This window comes from Neopsephotus bourkii, unplaced genomic scaffold, assembly GCF_033783945.1.
Source record: "Neopsephotus bourkii isolate Nb327-2 ecotype Australia unplaced genomic scaffold, CSIRO-AGI_Nbou_v1 NB_107, whole genome shotgun sequence".
NCBI lineage: Eukaryota > Metazoa > Chordata > Aves > Psittaciformes > Psittacidae > Neopsephotus > Neopsephotus bourkii.
This window is the reverse complement of record NW_026900624.1, coordinates 346,529-361,383: the sequence shown is the minus strand read 5'-3', so window position 1 is coordinate 361,383 and position 14,855 is coordinate 346,529. Positions and strand designations below refer to the sequence as shown.

Here is a 14,855-nt window from a genome sequence, read left to right as displayed (position 1 = left end):
AAGGACACTGGAGGAGAGGAGATTCCTGCTCCTTGAAACTTCAGCTCTTCAGAGAGGGATGATAAGGTCTGTACAAACCAGACAGAAACAACGCTGCCCTGAACATTGCACGACATAGTCCAAGACTTCAGTTTCCCTTTGTTGGCTCATACTTCCATCCTTATATTTAATACTGTTGGTTACCTGTCAAAGTACTTTTGATGTAGTTTGTAAAACATCATTATGTTTAAATTGAAAATAAAAACACAACAGAAGATAATTTAAAAAACAGCACTCCCCCTCCCTCTTACCCTTTAAACAAAAAAACCAAAACCAAACAAAAAGCCCCAAACAAAACAAAAATACCCCATACACACACTCAAGAATTCAAATTTATTTACAGCTTTGGCCAGTACTGCCTGGATTATCTTTATTGAATGCTGTACATACTCAGAATACAAAACATCACATTTTTTCTATTGAATTCCTTCTCTTTGGATTTCTGCCAGCAGTACTTTGATTACACTGACCCGTATTGAATAGCACCTTAGAAATGGTGGAATTTCAAGTTAAAAGAAGAGGAAAAGAAACAATTGTCAAAACCAGGAAAATACCAAGAGTGTATATTAAAGCTTTTGAAATGCACACACACACACACACACACACACACACACACACACACAAAACCAAACCTAGAACTGAGAACTTCATTATTCAGTATCAGTTGAGACACTTATAATGTACTTTTTACAATCAAGTACTTAGATGGAGTGTTCTACTGCCAAGTATAAAAATATGAAAATCATTATATTAATCCTTGTGCAGTTACTCATCGCAGTTGAGAGGCAATTTGCTAGAATAAAACTGGGTATCTAAGAAAAATTATCTAATTATTCACAAAAGAATGTCAAGTATAAGTAGTACAAAACATTTCTACCCCATGTTGAATCTATAAATAGATTATAAAAATTACAATTAAGAAAAAAATAATAATCACATATTATCAGGCGAGAGATCCCTGTTCATAGAATCCCATGTAAACAAAGCTGGTGAAAGTAAAATATATCCATTGTATAAACTGAATGCAAATTCCAAAAGGAAAAATAACTAAAATTCACATAATCTTATATTTTTCAATATATACCTTTTAAATATTTTCCATTCTTAATTTAGCTGGTTAGCTGTATCCTTCTTTTGACTAGAAATATGGTACAACATCTTCCACTTCAATTGCAAAATCCTGTCAGATTCTGCCTTGAGAAAACAAGAGTCAAGATGTTCTCCTTAACAGGAATAGCTCATACGTGTTACAATGCACTTTATCTTCACAAGGTTAGAAGTATGAAGGCTCTTATTGCAAGTGGGAAGCACTATAAATCAGCTACTTGATTTGTTCTGGACATCAAGCACCAAGATAACTGTTTCATTTTTCAAACGAAGGACGTCCCTGATTCTTTCCATTCTGTACTAAATGAAAATCCTTGTATCGCAGTAAAAAAATTTTTTTTGCATCTTACATAGCTCTGTTCATGGCTAGAGAACATTTAGCCATTAGTCATAGCACAAAGCAACATTTCAAAGTATTAAATTCCTATTATTTCTTCAACGTTATTAATTTTAACAAATTTGAGCAAATATTAATATAATTTCCTTACAAAATTTGAAGCAACATACTTAATACGCAAATCAAAATTTAAGGATTAGAATAATGCTTAATAAAACCACAATTGCATGCAAGTTCATCTGAAAAATATGCATAAATGTACATAAGTATACATAAAGACAACATGAATAGAACAATGAAATATAATTCACATCTTAATGAGTATCAAACATTTAGCACAATTTTGTTTCCATCTTAAAAAATGAATTATCTTTGCAGTGGTCAGCACATTAATCACATCTTCCGTAATACATAAAGAATACCAAGATTATCAACAGTCACATACACTTTGAAATTAGGGGACACACGTATTGACTTGAGGTTTGTTCCATTTGTGTAGAAGGTCTGTAAGGATTCTCCAGTATTTACATTCCACCACTAAAAAAAAGAAAAAAAGAACACACTTTCAGTTTGTTGAAGGATGCTTAGGATAAATTCTATCAACAGGCTTACCGTGGCAAGCCCAGGTGACTGCTTTTCCCAAAAAGGTAGAATTAGAAATTAAACCCAAGAAATCTTCAGTAGAAAACATTTAGGACCACTTAGCAGAGGCGTAAGACTTTCAAACTTCAAAAAGACCAAAGCCATACAAACCAATAAATTGAGGTACTGCCTCTTGCCTCACCACAAAATGAAAACAATAGACTTAAACTGTAACATGCCCAAAATTTAAAAGATCATGCATTTTTATATAACCAAATGAATATATGAAACACATTGCCAGACATTGTAACTGAAACTATGGTTGGGTTAAGGAACTTGGCTGGATTCACAAGAGGATCAATCATGTACACATTTGAAACCATTTACAATTTTGTTAGTAAGACAGACTTTTTTGCCAGTGATATCTGAACTTTTCTATTTTTTTATTTTTTTTTTAGGATCTACAGTAAGCACCAGTAACAAAGATACAGAGAAACCTTCCACCATCTGTTTGCTCCATGAATGTAGACTGAAATCTGAAATTTCAGATTTCTTGGAAAAACTGTAAACCAATGCAAAATGAAACTAAACACAATCCAGCACAACACTTTTACCTGACTGTTCCAATGCCCTCTATTCTTTCAAAATTTGAGTGCAGTAGCAAAATATCGAAACAGATTACCTTCAGCTTTGATCATCTATAAAAGGTGGTCTTACTACTTATTATTCACCTCATGAAATACGTAGCACTACAGTTGCGTGCATAACACAGATTTATAACTACATAGCAATAATAATATAAAAATAACAAAAATCTGAAGCTAATAAGAATTGAATAGATGGCGTTCAAAACCAAACTCCAAGTCTAAGTCTAAATTTGTATGAGACCTTTTCAGGACGGTTTCAGATTTCAGAAGAGGTGAAGAGAGCTTAACAGTCATGAAAATGGAACAGCTTTGTGTTAAGTAAAACATCTCAGGTTTCTTTATTTGAATTAGTCTGCATTTTCATTTAGAATTATCAGAATATTGCCATTTAATTAGGCACGTTCGGATATTTGATTATTTAAGGGCTTACCTTAAGATAGCCTCCAGAGGACACAAGTATTTTACTGTCAGGTGAAAATGAGAGGTCTGTTACCCAACCACCATGTGTTGGTTCTCCTTCATCTACAGTAACTGGGGAGCAGGAGTGAACTAACGCACCTGTTAACATGTCCCAGATCTAAAACAGAGGAAAGAGTATGGGTATAAGTAAACCTAAGCAGGAAGAAAGGGGGAAACCTCAAGTACGAAAAGCTGAAATGTATTTTTTTAATATTAGATAACAAAACCATTGCAAATAAGCATTCTACTTGAAGTGACAAAATAACCAAAATAAATGATTCTCCTCTTAGAACTGTAATGTATATCGAGGATTTGATCATGCATGCAATTCACAGTAGAATTATTGGTAAATTATGTGAATCAGTTCCTCAGCATTCACAGGACATAAATCTATTAATATGGTTACAAACTAATATCTCATGTGGCAAACTTTCCTATTTTTGACTTCCCAATTTTCACCACAATGTTAACAAATTAGACAAACTGTGAAAACTTTTCTGTCTGAACTATCAATTGAATTGCAAAATAAACAGGAAGATTGAAGCAATACCCTTATTTCTCCTTTGTCATCTCCAGTGGCCAATAATTTGTTATTACGAGAGAAAGTACAGCACCGCACACAGGCTTCATGACCTTTCAGCTCATGAAGAACAGATGGACTTTGAAAGCTCCATATCTAAATGGAAAATATTACAGAAAAGTGAAAAAGATAGTTCAAAACCATTAGTATTCAATTGTACTTAAGATCTTTTTATATATGTGCATACATGTGTGTGCATTTACGTATGTATTATATCGTAGTCTTTTTATCATCTGAATCACACAAGAAGGCATTTACTACCACATGCAAGTGTATTTTTTAACCTTGGAATATACTCTAATCAAACTGAGTCATTTACAAGAAAGTTTCAAGCTGTTCATAGGAAAAGAATTCATCAATCAGCTTAAAGCTAGATTTTAGAAAATATAACAGGACACTTTAAAAATCTAATGGGGCAGAATATTAAACAGTTCACTTTTTGCACCTTGCTTCCAAATGGGAATACCAGAACCTATGGACAGCACTTTCACTGGAAGTTCCAGAAACTTTTCTCAGTTTAGGTTTCCAAATTAAGATGTTACACTATTAATAAATCAATACAGAGAACTAAACAAAGTCTTCTCCACAAGCTTGTGCACTAAATGTGCATTTTATTTGTACAGAAGTCACCAGGACAGCCTTAAGTTATATCCAAGATGAATACTGAAATAACAGTAATAGCTTTAGAAACAAGTTCACAGATGTAGGAAATTTAATACTAAAAATACAACAGCATAGCTTAAATAATCACTAGTCACCTCAGAATAAAAGAAAATACAGCATATATTTCAGGACAAATAAACCATCATTTTTATGTGCTTACAGACAGTAACCAACCTTTGCAGTTTTGTCAGCAGAAGTAGATGAAAATTTACTACCATCAGGTGAAACAGCACAGGAAAGAACAGTGCCTCCATGGCAAGCAAAATCTTTTTCTATGTTGCCAGTAGTGATATTCCAAACCTAACAAATATAGAGGAAAACAAGTTACTTCTCTAACACTGTAAAATGGTTAACGAACCTGCATCTTACACAAGAATATATAAGAGATAAACTCAACTACATAGTTCTAATGTGGCAAATATTTTGTTGTACTTAGTGGTATAGTTAAAATAAAAGACTGTAAACCTTACCAGAAACAGAAAATGCAAAATTGCGTCTTAAAAAGTCACCTCAGACTTTAGAATCGATTCAGTGAGATGTGTGGCAACACAAAGTGCAAAAATACCAAATGTTAGAAAAGATGGCGAGATGTATCGTATGTGATTTGTCAATTCACAGCCTTTTATTTACCTTAACGGTTCCATCAAATGACCAAGAAAGGAGTTTTGAATTTTCCAGAAGTCTAAAATCCTTGATCGCTTCCTTGTGCCCTCTTAGAAGCACACATTCATCCAATTGCCAATTCCATACCTAATCATAAAGATGGAATACTTTAAAAAAAAATTCCCAAAATTTTAATGGCAAAGGTGAGAAGAATTAACTAACTGACTTTTAAGTCACAGGAATAATAAAAAGTTCTTACGGAGGCAGCAACTAATTAAAAGGTTAGATACTGAAGATATCCATAGGAGAGATGCTGAAGACTGAATATTAAATACTATGGCATACTCAATCTATGAGAAAGTTCCCTATAATAAACACAATCTGATTCTCAAAGTGAATTTGATGCTTAAAATTTACTGGCACTTTAAAAATGAAAAGCAAACCAATAATTTTCTAGGCATCCCAGAAGTTTGGAGTTTTAAACCTTCGATTATTGCAACAGACTTCCATCACCTGACAAACCTCATATTATCTATACTTAAATTAACTTTATTCTATATTGCTAAAGCATATTTTTAATGAAATGCCATTTTGCTTTGCATTTTTATAATAAAATGACACATTTTAAATTCAACTATTCACTGATAACTGAATAAGTTCTTGAAGTTTATTTTACAGAAGCTATTAAGCATCAATTTAAATTCCAATGATTTTATAGTTTTCAAATTAATGGGTTTTCTGTATCGAAGTTCAGAAAGCAGAGGTGTTCAGACAACGCTGGAGGTTTAACTGAGACGGTGTCCACTAGAGGGAGCGGACGATCCAGAGGAAAACCAACCTGAAAAGGCTCCCAAAGCCGATAAACTGATGAGCCGTCTGTACTGCTTAATTAACCGCAGCGAGGGCACTCAAGCTAGCTTCAGATCGGATGCTGCTTAGGTTGCATGTACATCAGCAAGTAGGTAAAACACTGATATTGGAACGGATTTGGTGAGAAAAACAGTGCTGAGAACCAGCACTCACATGTGTTTTGGAGGCTTTATTTAAAACTGCTCAAATTTGGCTGTGTGCACCGAATGCTGATTAGCACCTGCAGCATGTGCTCTAGGTTTAGGAATTCTTTCAGTATGCCTGTAACTGCTCTGAAGTGCAAACTAAAGCACAGTATGCATGAATGACCAGAACATTCATTTCAGAAATACATCCCAGCGGTGAGCTAAAATGCTAATACAGACACACCAGAATGCTTCACCAATGCCTATCTACCCTGCTGAGAGGCAGAGCTGATTAATTTGAGACTGCATTAGTGCAGCCACTCTGTTTCTAGTTAGTATCTGTATTCAGCACTGGACTGGACTAGGTGGACACACTAACCTGCTCAGAGACAGGTCTTCATATCTCCTTCAATGTAAGCAAGCCCACTGACAGACCTATCATGTATAGACAGTTCTGGGTCTCATCCCAGATCCTCTACTCATGCAATCAGAACAGTGTTGAGTAACCTTTGAAAACTAACATTCCTTTCCCCATCTTATAGGAGTTGGTGCCTTTCTGTCATCCACAGCATTAAAAATAGATATTGTGTAATGCTCATTATCACATAAGGTATAAATAGAGGCTACAGTTTCTACAGTCTCTTGTTGCAAGATGAAGCAATAGAGAATACAGTAGTCATTTACTAACTTTATATTATCTATAGTGTACAAGATCTTTTTAAATAAAATGTAAATTATAACTTTATCTTTTTAAATATCTTCCAAACCTGTATAACTGAATCATGAGCACTCGAAATGAGAGTCTGATAATCAGATGTAAATTGACAACGCTGCACTGATGTCTTGTAGGCCTCTCGGGACTTCAGAACTTTCCCATCCAACAACTGTAATACCTTTAGAATTAAGAATGAAATAATTATATTTATTTTACATACTTGAGGAAAAGGAAGAAAATAACATCAAATTATTTTTTAAATAACCAGGATTGTGAAGACGTGATTCTCAGTCAATGGTCTGGAACAATAAAAAATTTATATTAGCTTACTCCTTGGTAAAATGAAATTCAGAACTACACTATTAGCAGTACCTTTAAATTACTGTCATTTAGACATCGTTCACAAATGTAAAAACTTTGAAGTATTATATTGAAGAATATTATTGTACAAAGTTACTTAAGTGATATTTCTGTAAAAAGGAAAAGCACCAAGAAGGATGTTCTCCTTTTTAAAATCAATTTAGGATGTAATACCTTTATTGTTCCACTCTCCTGTCCAAAAGCTGCAAATTTGAGATCTTCACTTAAGCAACAGCAGGAAATGGGGGATTCTTGAGCTCCTGTCTGTATAACAACACTGTCTGTATTTCCATCGATAAGCTGCAAAATAGGAAGTTATTACAATATCTTTAAATTCAAACTTAATTAAAATATAGATCTAAGAACATTAAAGAGAACAGTATGCCAATTTCAAACTCTGAATTATAAAGACGAGTTATTTTCATAAACCAATTGCTTTGAAGGTTAGTGCAACTATCTTCATAGAATGCTCTCTGAACTGGACAAGTTTGCAAGAGGAAATTCATCTCAATATTAGAAGGCTTTTTAAAGTTTGTCTGACTAGAAGAAACAAAATACTACTCCTGAATTTCAAAAGCCATGTAGTGAGCTCCACACTCAAATTTATTTACCTTGCCAGCCAGATTATATAACACATGCCAAATGGAGCACAAAATCCTCTAAGTGCATCCTCTAAGCATGACTTTAAATTTACTAGCACATATAATACACCAAAACTCAATTCAGTATCACTCTCAAATCAATTCCCAGTTGGGAAAGGAGGGAGAAGAGAGAAGTCTTTAGAATACAATGATTTCCAAAGGTTAAGTTTAGAAAGCTACCAGTGTGAAGTGTTTAAAAAATAACATACTGTAAATTGAAAGGTGACTAGAACCACAATTTTGAGAGATTACAAATTACAAAGGGTAAAACACCACAATTGCAAGAAAGAATGCTTTTAGAGATGTGATAGCAGAGAAATATTGTTAAACTACAGTACACATGCTTAACTGCAATTTGTCTTTTCAATTTCTTTTCTTGTGCAAGGGTAAAGGAAAAATCTATTTTCTTTCTAGAGTGGAGTCTTCTCTCATTACTATATTGCTACAGGATGTCAGAATATTGTATTTAGGGTAGAAAATCTAAGCACCATTTCCTCTAAGAAATATTTCACGTAAAGTTACAACAGAGATATACTAATCACAAACAAACAGATCAGTCTACTAATTCAAATGAGAGCCAGACTACAACATTACATAGTAGTTGCTACAGATTTTACAATTCAGGACTCCAAGCTCTCCTAAGGCTACTGGCAGACTTGGGCTCACATCTTTCATTCCCCCAATTTGAAATGACTGATTCAGCTATTACACAGCAGTTCTGTGCATCATGTACATGTGCTGTGTAACACATCTGCACGTCTATACACGCTGCACACACTACATATTGCTGTGCACATCTGAGCCACGTGGAGGGTTCACAGCTTCCCAGTCATGAAAACAGTTCTGGTCCTCTGCATCCAGATTCAGTTTTGACATCTGTGTGGAAATTTCCCCTCAAACTTCATTTTTTGCTTACTAAACTAGGCAGAATTTCTAGATATAAAAATGCTATCATACATTAGGAATTATTTGCTACAAATTCCAAGTGTTGACAGCCATGAACAAGCAGTACTTGCAGTGCTTCCTCCATTTCCTGACATTCGCAGATGAAATTCAAATGCATTAACATATTGAGAAATACAGCTTACTTGTAAATGCTTCTGATTGTAAATTGCCAAAATCGTCACTTCATCATTGTGAAATACAACATCTAGTTCACTTTTTAGCACAGCATCAGAAGACTTACACACCTTCTTTGTTTCCCAAATCTGTTGAAGAAAAAGTATTTCATTAACTTTATTAAAGAACAAAATACAAAACTGGCTGAGTAAGACTAAGTAAGCCAAAGACTTATAAACTTGCAAGTAACACTGATTTCTAAAATCAGTGAAAATTTTATTTCTGCTATTTTCATTTACTAGGTGAGGTTGTGCAATTACTATGGCGATTCCAATGGATGAAACAGAACAAAATTTTTTTCAGGATGACTAGCTGACTCCCCTGTGTTTCGAGTCTATAGCTATAAAGTCTACAATTTTCTAATCCAAAGCAGAATGTTAAGATCCAATTACAAAAAATACCGAGTAGAGGTTTCTATACTTCAATTGCTTTCAAAATTTAAAGACTGTAAGTGTCTAATTAGAAGAAAAAGAAACTATATTTCTGCTTCCACAGGTTTTAGTGAGGCATTACAATTATAGAAAAGTATCCTGACCATTAATATGCAGATACATTTAACAATGAAAACAACTTCAAGTGTGCTAGGATCCTTAAAAACTTCAAGATTTCTTATTCAAATAATATCTTAAACAAACCAGGTTACAATTACTCTTGAATGGCTACTGGACTTCACAAATCCCATAGATATACAGTAAATTTAGATAAATAGTAAAGTAAAAACACAAGCTCATTTTACTGTATATCTAAATAATTTTATAACAAATATCTAAATATATATTGGCTATAAGTGAACATAAATACTAAATATATCATATCAATATATTATGTATATATTATATGTGACATTTTTATTAAAAACAACTTTGTAAATGCGTAATTTGATAATATAAATTCACATTTTTCAGAATGGAAAATGACATCTTACACGTATTGTCTGGTCATCAGATGATGTCAGAAATAAAGATCCATCTGGCGAAAATGTCACACAATGAACCCAGCTCATGTGTCCCCTGCAATATGCCACTTTTGATAAAGATTTAATATTCCATAACTACAATAAAAATATCAAAGAAGAATTCAAATGGATTTAGAATGTAAATTACAGGAAAACAATGCAAAACAAGAAGCAGTATACTTAATTACTATTTTTCTAGTATTTTATTACTTCTCATTCTGAAATCAGATGTAATGAACTGTGCCTGCTTATCACATTTCGGTGGACAAGAAAACTGCATCAGCAGCCTCTTTGACTGCTATAATTTTAAAAGCGGCAGGGAGGGGAAGAAAAGCCAAAAAAAAAAAAAAAATAAATAAAAATCACTCACAGCATAAAAAAATGCAAGTTCGACTTGACCACAGAGATTGCAAACCCCCCCCAAAAAAACAAGCAGCAACAACAACAACAAACAAACAAAAAAAAAAAGAACCCCAACCCCAAAACTAATAGTTGTACAGGCTTGCTGAAGCCATGCTAGTCCCAAAGTTACTCTAGATATTTCATTCCTTTTTAGTGAGTTTCCACATTCTTGTAGCAGCATATGGTAGAGCTTGGTTTGTTCTAAGGAACACTCGTTAGTGTGACAACATTAACTTTAAATAAATTTAGTGGACTGCTGTTTTTGTATAAACATGAGTTCTGTTGTCCAAAATGACATATAACTTTAAATCATTATTTCCCAACTTATATTTTATATACCAGAAGCAAATGAAAATTAGACAGAATGAAGTACATTTGTTTCCCCTCTGCATACAAGAAACTATTAAGACAAATGTAACATTTTATGTTACAAGTAGTTTTTCCAGGTATACTGTAGAAAAGACACTTACCTCAACAGAACAGTGAGACAAAGCAACTGCTACTAACTCATCATCAGGACAAAAGTCACAGTATTGGATTGTACTGTGATGACTCATGATGACCTGTGTTAGCAAATCCCATGTTTTAACACCAAAAAGCTGTGAACACAGAATCACAGTAATTAGCACCCAGTTTGAATAACTTCACTAGAGACAAATACCTTGTATGTTCAACAGTGTTCATTCTTTAATTCAGAAGGTATTCCCCTCAGTCAATGAATTTGCTGGCCACATATTTTTACTTTACACACATTTTAAATCATGCATCTCATATGTGAAATATATTAATGGACTAGAATTTTATCTTTAATCATAATTTCTAGGTAATTGAAACATACTACCAATACCTAATTGAAATATACTACCTCCAAAAAAATTATTCAAGTGAGGTACTTACCAAAAGCTTATTTTTGGCTACCACCAAAATCATGTCACCATTTCTGGACCAAGAGCAACATTTTACTAAAACCTCCACATCATCTGTTTGCTCATCTGCATTCTTGAAGAAGTCTTTTATCTCAATACTTTTCAGTTCATTTGCTGAGCGTACTCCCCAAAGCTGCAGTAAAAAGTAAAGGAAATACACAAAACCTCTTTTCACCAATGTTGATACAGAACTCAACAGAGGAGAGCTAACTCCCAATCACTTCTATGAAAGAAGAGGTGTGGGGGTTAGAATATGAAAAAGAAAGCCTTTGCTACCTTCTCCGGTGAAGAAAAAGCATTAGAATATTCACAAACCCAGAAGGCTTAGACAAAAAGAACTAAAAACCACAAACTGGAAAAAAATAAAACAACAACAACAACAAAGGCTTACACTGTAGCAGAACCCTCTCCCCGTGTTCCCTCATTCCAGCTACAATCCTGTCTCAATATCTACTTAACAAAATAATAAAACAAAAAATAATAGCTGCTTTGCAACTCTTTATTAAAAGCCCACTCGCCATAAGAAATGTGGCATACATTTAGCTTTGCACCTTAATTTCACTGAGGGACCTGCCAAAAATCTACTACTTCTGTTCTCTCCACTACAATTTTCCTTCTGAATAGCAACAGCTAAAGCAACTCTTCCTTCCCGATTTAGCAACAATACAGAAAAATAACAAGTGTTTTAAGAACTGCAATTCTGAAATAGTGTAGTCCTGTTGCAGCCGAAGGCAATAAAAACAATACTTACATCCTAAGGAAAAACACATAAACCTCTTAAGTCACTTCTAGTCCATATATGAAAAACAGCACATAGAAATTGCTTTTATGTTTACAGATGATTCATTGACAGAGATAACAGAACTTTCAATTAACCTAAAAACTTACTAATTTAAAACAAACAAGGTTCACACACACACATCCAGTCTTCTTAACAAAGTATATTAGAGGAAAAAATGTAAAATGTGAAAAAGGACTGAAACTGAGACTAGCTAGGATTTAGTTACAGGCACCCAACTTTTTTGCTGGTATTGGACAAGCTATCTTGCATTAATATGGGACCAATAATCACATGTTTCAGGATTTAATGCATTAAAGCTGATCATGCAGATACAGTTTTCTCACACATATTCTCTTATACATTTGATACCAAAAAAAAAAAACAAACAAAAACCCAAAGCCATCATCAACACAAACACTTGATTTTAAAACACACTCTGTACCTTTACTGTTCCATCTGTTGAGCAGCTAGCAACATATTCATCATCTGGTGAAAATCTACAGTGATTGACAGAATTTTCATGACCCATCATTGTATTTCTACAATACTTTTTGTTCAAATCCCAAATCTGCATGAGAAATAAACATATAAATATCACCATATTAAAGAATTATTCAAAGACAGACTGTTCATGCTCTTCTCAAAATCATTCACTAACAACCAAAATTTCAATTATTTTTTTTCCTTAGTTTTACCCACACCCTCATGGATTTGATGTTATGCCCTGCGCTACCCCACAATTTAACTCCATCTGCTAATGTGCATGAAACTATTAACATCAGAATTACATACACCTAGTTAAACTTCCTGTACAGTGCAGACAACGCCCTTGAACAGCAGAAAGTTACTGGAAGTTTCGTCAGACTGAGGAAGAAGCTTCCTCTTGCCTCTTCCCCTTTCAACTTCAAAGTTCAGAATTCTGTAGCTTAGGCATAATAACAAAAATTAAATCTCTTGGGTTAGTCTTAGCCGGTCTGAATATCATCCTTGCCACTTCCATACTAACAAAGTTAGAAGAATCCTAGAATCATAGCATGGCTTAGGGTTGGAATCAATCTTAAAGATTATCTAGTTCTAACCCCTCTTGCCATGGACAGGGATACCTTCCACTATACCAGGTTGCTCCAAGCCCCACCCACAGGCTTGAACACTTCCATGTGGTTTTTTGTTTAGGGCTCCTTCTCACCACCCCTCTCTCACACACAGTTTTCCAAGTCTATAGCCCAGGCTTCCTTTCTTCACGCCCAAATTCCTTCACTTTTTTCCTAATTTAAAGAAATCGTACATTTGAGAGTTCCAGTGAGAACTCAAAACAAGAACCGTCACTTTTATGGTGTTCTCTGAAAATAAAAAAATCAGGTCCTTTTGATTATTGTGCATACGTCAGTTCTGACATTCAATACAAATGAAAAGTGTCAAACACTGTCTAAAATCCTAAAATCTCTATTCCTCCTAGCTACAGCTGGAAGTGACAGTTGTCTCACTAACAATTTCACTCTTTGCTGCACTGAAACTGGGCAATCAAGGCACTAGAGGAAACTAAACAAGCAGAAAACTGATCCCACCACACAGAAGTATTTGCAGAGCTAGGTCCTTGACCACACTATTGCAGATCAGCACATGCACTGCAACAAAGGCAAGTATTTATTTATAGCCAGGACACCTTCAGTGCCAGTTAGCTATACGATTCGCTTAGTTGTACTGTGAAATTGCACTCGTATATGTCACAGTCTAGGCCTTACTTGATTCTTCTGGTTTCTCCCTTCCCTCAGATGCAGCCTCCCAGTCTGAACAGTGCCAGATGGTTAACATGACAAACCCCTTGCTTTGAATACTGTTTTGTTGGCTTCCACCTTCATTTCTTTACTATGTCAAATCAACTTCATAAATAAATGTAGCTGCTACACTTCCATAATACTTCCCCCCCCCGTCTTTCAGCATCCAGTTTTTCACATTATTCATGTTTTCAATCCTAAATTTCTGCCTTCATTTTTCTTATGCTGTTTTTAATCAGGTATTTCATTCCTATGTTGTCCAATTCCCACACCACCATCTAAAAGTCTTGCTAAAGCCTTCACCTTCATGCTCTACCAGTAGAGGAATTGCCCGTTCTCTTTCGCTGAGCACAAACACCCCTCCTGTTCTGCCTCACAGAAATATGATTACAGAGATGTTGTCAGTACGCTCAATCTGTTGCTATCTCTCTTCTACCAGGCTCATTAAAAAAAATAATAATTTACAGTGTTTAAATATATTTATACATTATAATGTTATAACAAGCAGCATGAGAACAACCTCAAATTTTTCCACTTACTTTGATGAAAGTGTCATTTGAGCAGGTGGCTAAAAGATATTGACCACTTCTGTTATTGAACTGGCAGCAATTGACCTGCTCTGAGTGCTCTTCATAAACACGCCTACATTGGCCTGTTCTTGAATTCCAGATCTAGACAAAATTGAAGGATGAAAAAGACTTTTAAATATGTTTAAAGTACTTCGTTTAAAAAAAAAAACAACAAATCTGTAAACTATGCTGAAATACAGATGAAGCCTTAAACCATTCTTAGCACTTCAAAAATGTTTCAAAAATAAAAGGAAAGCATATATATTTACACTTAGAAAAAAATAAGCTACAAGGGGAAAGGGCATAATTCAGATTAGAATCTTATAAATACTGTAATTTCACAAACATTTTGCTACAATAGGAAATAAAATTCCTACAAATAGAAATTAAAAACTGTAAATAATTCACATGTAACAAAAAAGAAAATGGAAAAAGAATTTTGGGTACATTCACCTCATGTTATAGATAGGACTGGACTCACGTCATGCTCTACTTAGAAAGAACCATCTAACAGAAATAAAATAAGTTGTAAAGCTGCATGATGTAAACATCAAGCATCTTTTATGTTTTGTAGTGGATGGAGCTTTTGTATTTCTTAAT

The 14,855-nt window shown here is 34.3% G+C and overlaps 1 protein-coding gene across 4 annotated transcripts in view; it reads right to left on the bottom strand.

Moving 5' to 3' along the window:
- Positions 1 to 371: 371 nt before the first annotated feature.
- The window catches only part of APAF1 (apoptotic peptidase activating factor 1), a 30,968-nt gene continuing 16,484 nt past the window's right edge, over positions 372 to 14,855 (bottom strand). For 2 of the 4 annotated variants that reach the window (XM_061357178.1, XM_061357188.1), the window contains exons 15-27: positions 14,226 to 14,357; positions 12,354 to 12,479; positions 11,102 to 11,263; positions 10,675 to 10,803; positions 9,773 to 9,898; positions 8,817 to 8,936; positions 7,262 to 7,387; positions 6,780 to 6,905; positions 5,045 to 5,164; positions 4,589 to 4,714; positions 3,722 to 3,847; positions 3,143 to 3,289; positions 372 to 2,020 (exon numbers count right to left, since the gene is read on the bottom strand). In XM_061357178.1, the coding sequence (XP_061213162.1) occupies positions 1,877 to 2,020; positions 3,143 to 3,289; positions 3,722 to 3,847; positions 4,589 to 4,714; positions 5,045 to 5,164; positions 6,780 to 6,905; positions 7,262 to 7,387; positions 8,817 to 8,936; positions 9,773 to 9,898; positions 10,675 to 10,803; positions 11,102 to 11,263; positions 12,354 to 12,479; positions 14,226 to 14,357 (1,710 nt within the window). In that variant the 3' untranslated portion in view covers positions 372 to 1,876. Of the gene's footprint in view, positions 2,021 to 3,142; positions 3,325 to 3,721; positions 3,848 to 4,588; positions 4,715 to 5,044; positions 5,185 to 6,779; positions 6,906 to 7,261; positions 7,388 to 8,816; positions 8,937 to 9,772; positions 9,899 to 10,674; positions 10,804 to 11,101; positions 11,264 to 12,353; positions 12,480 to 14,225; positions 14,358 to 14,855 lie in introns of those variants that run through there. The other 2 variants (XM_061357199.1, XR_009726105.1) reach the window with 2 other exon arrangements.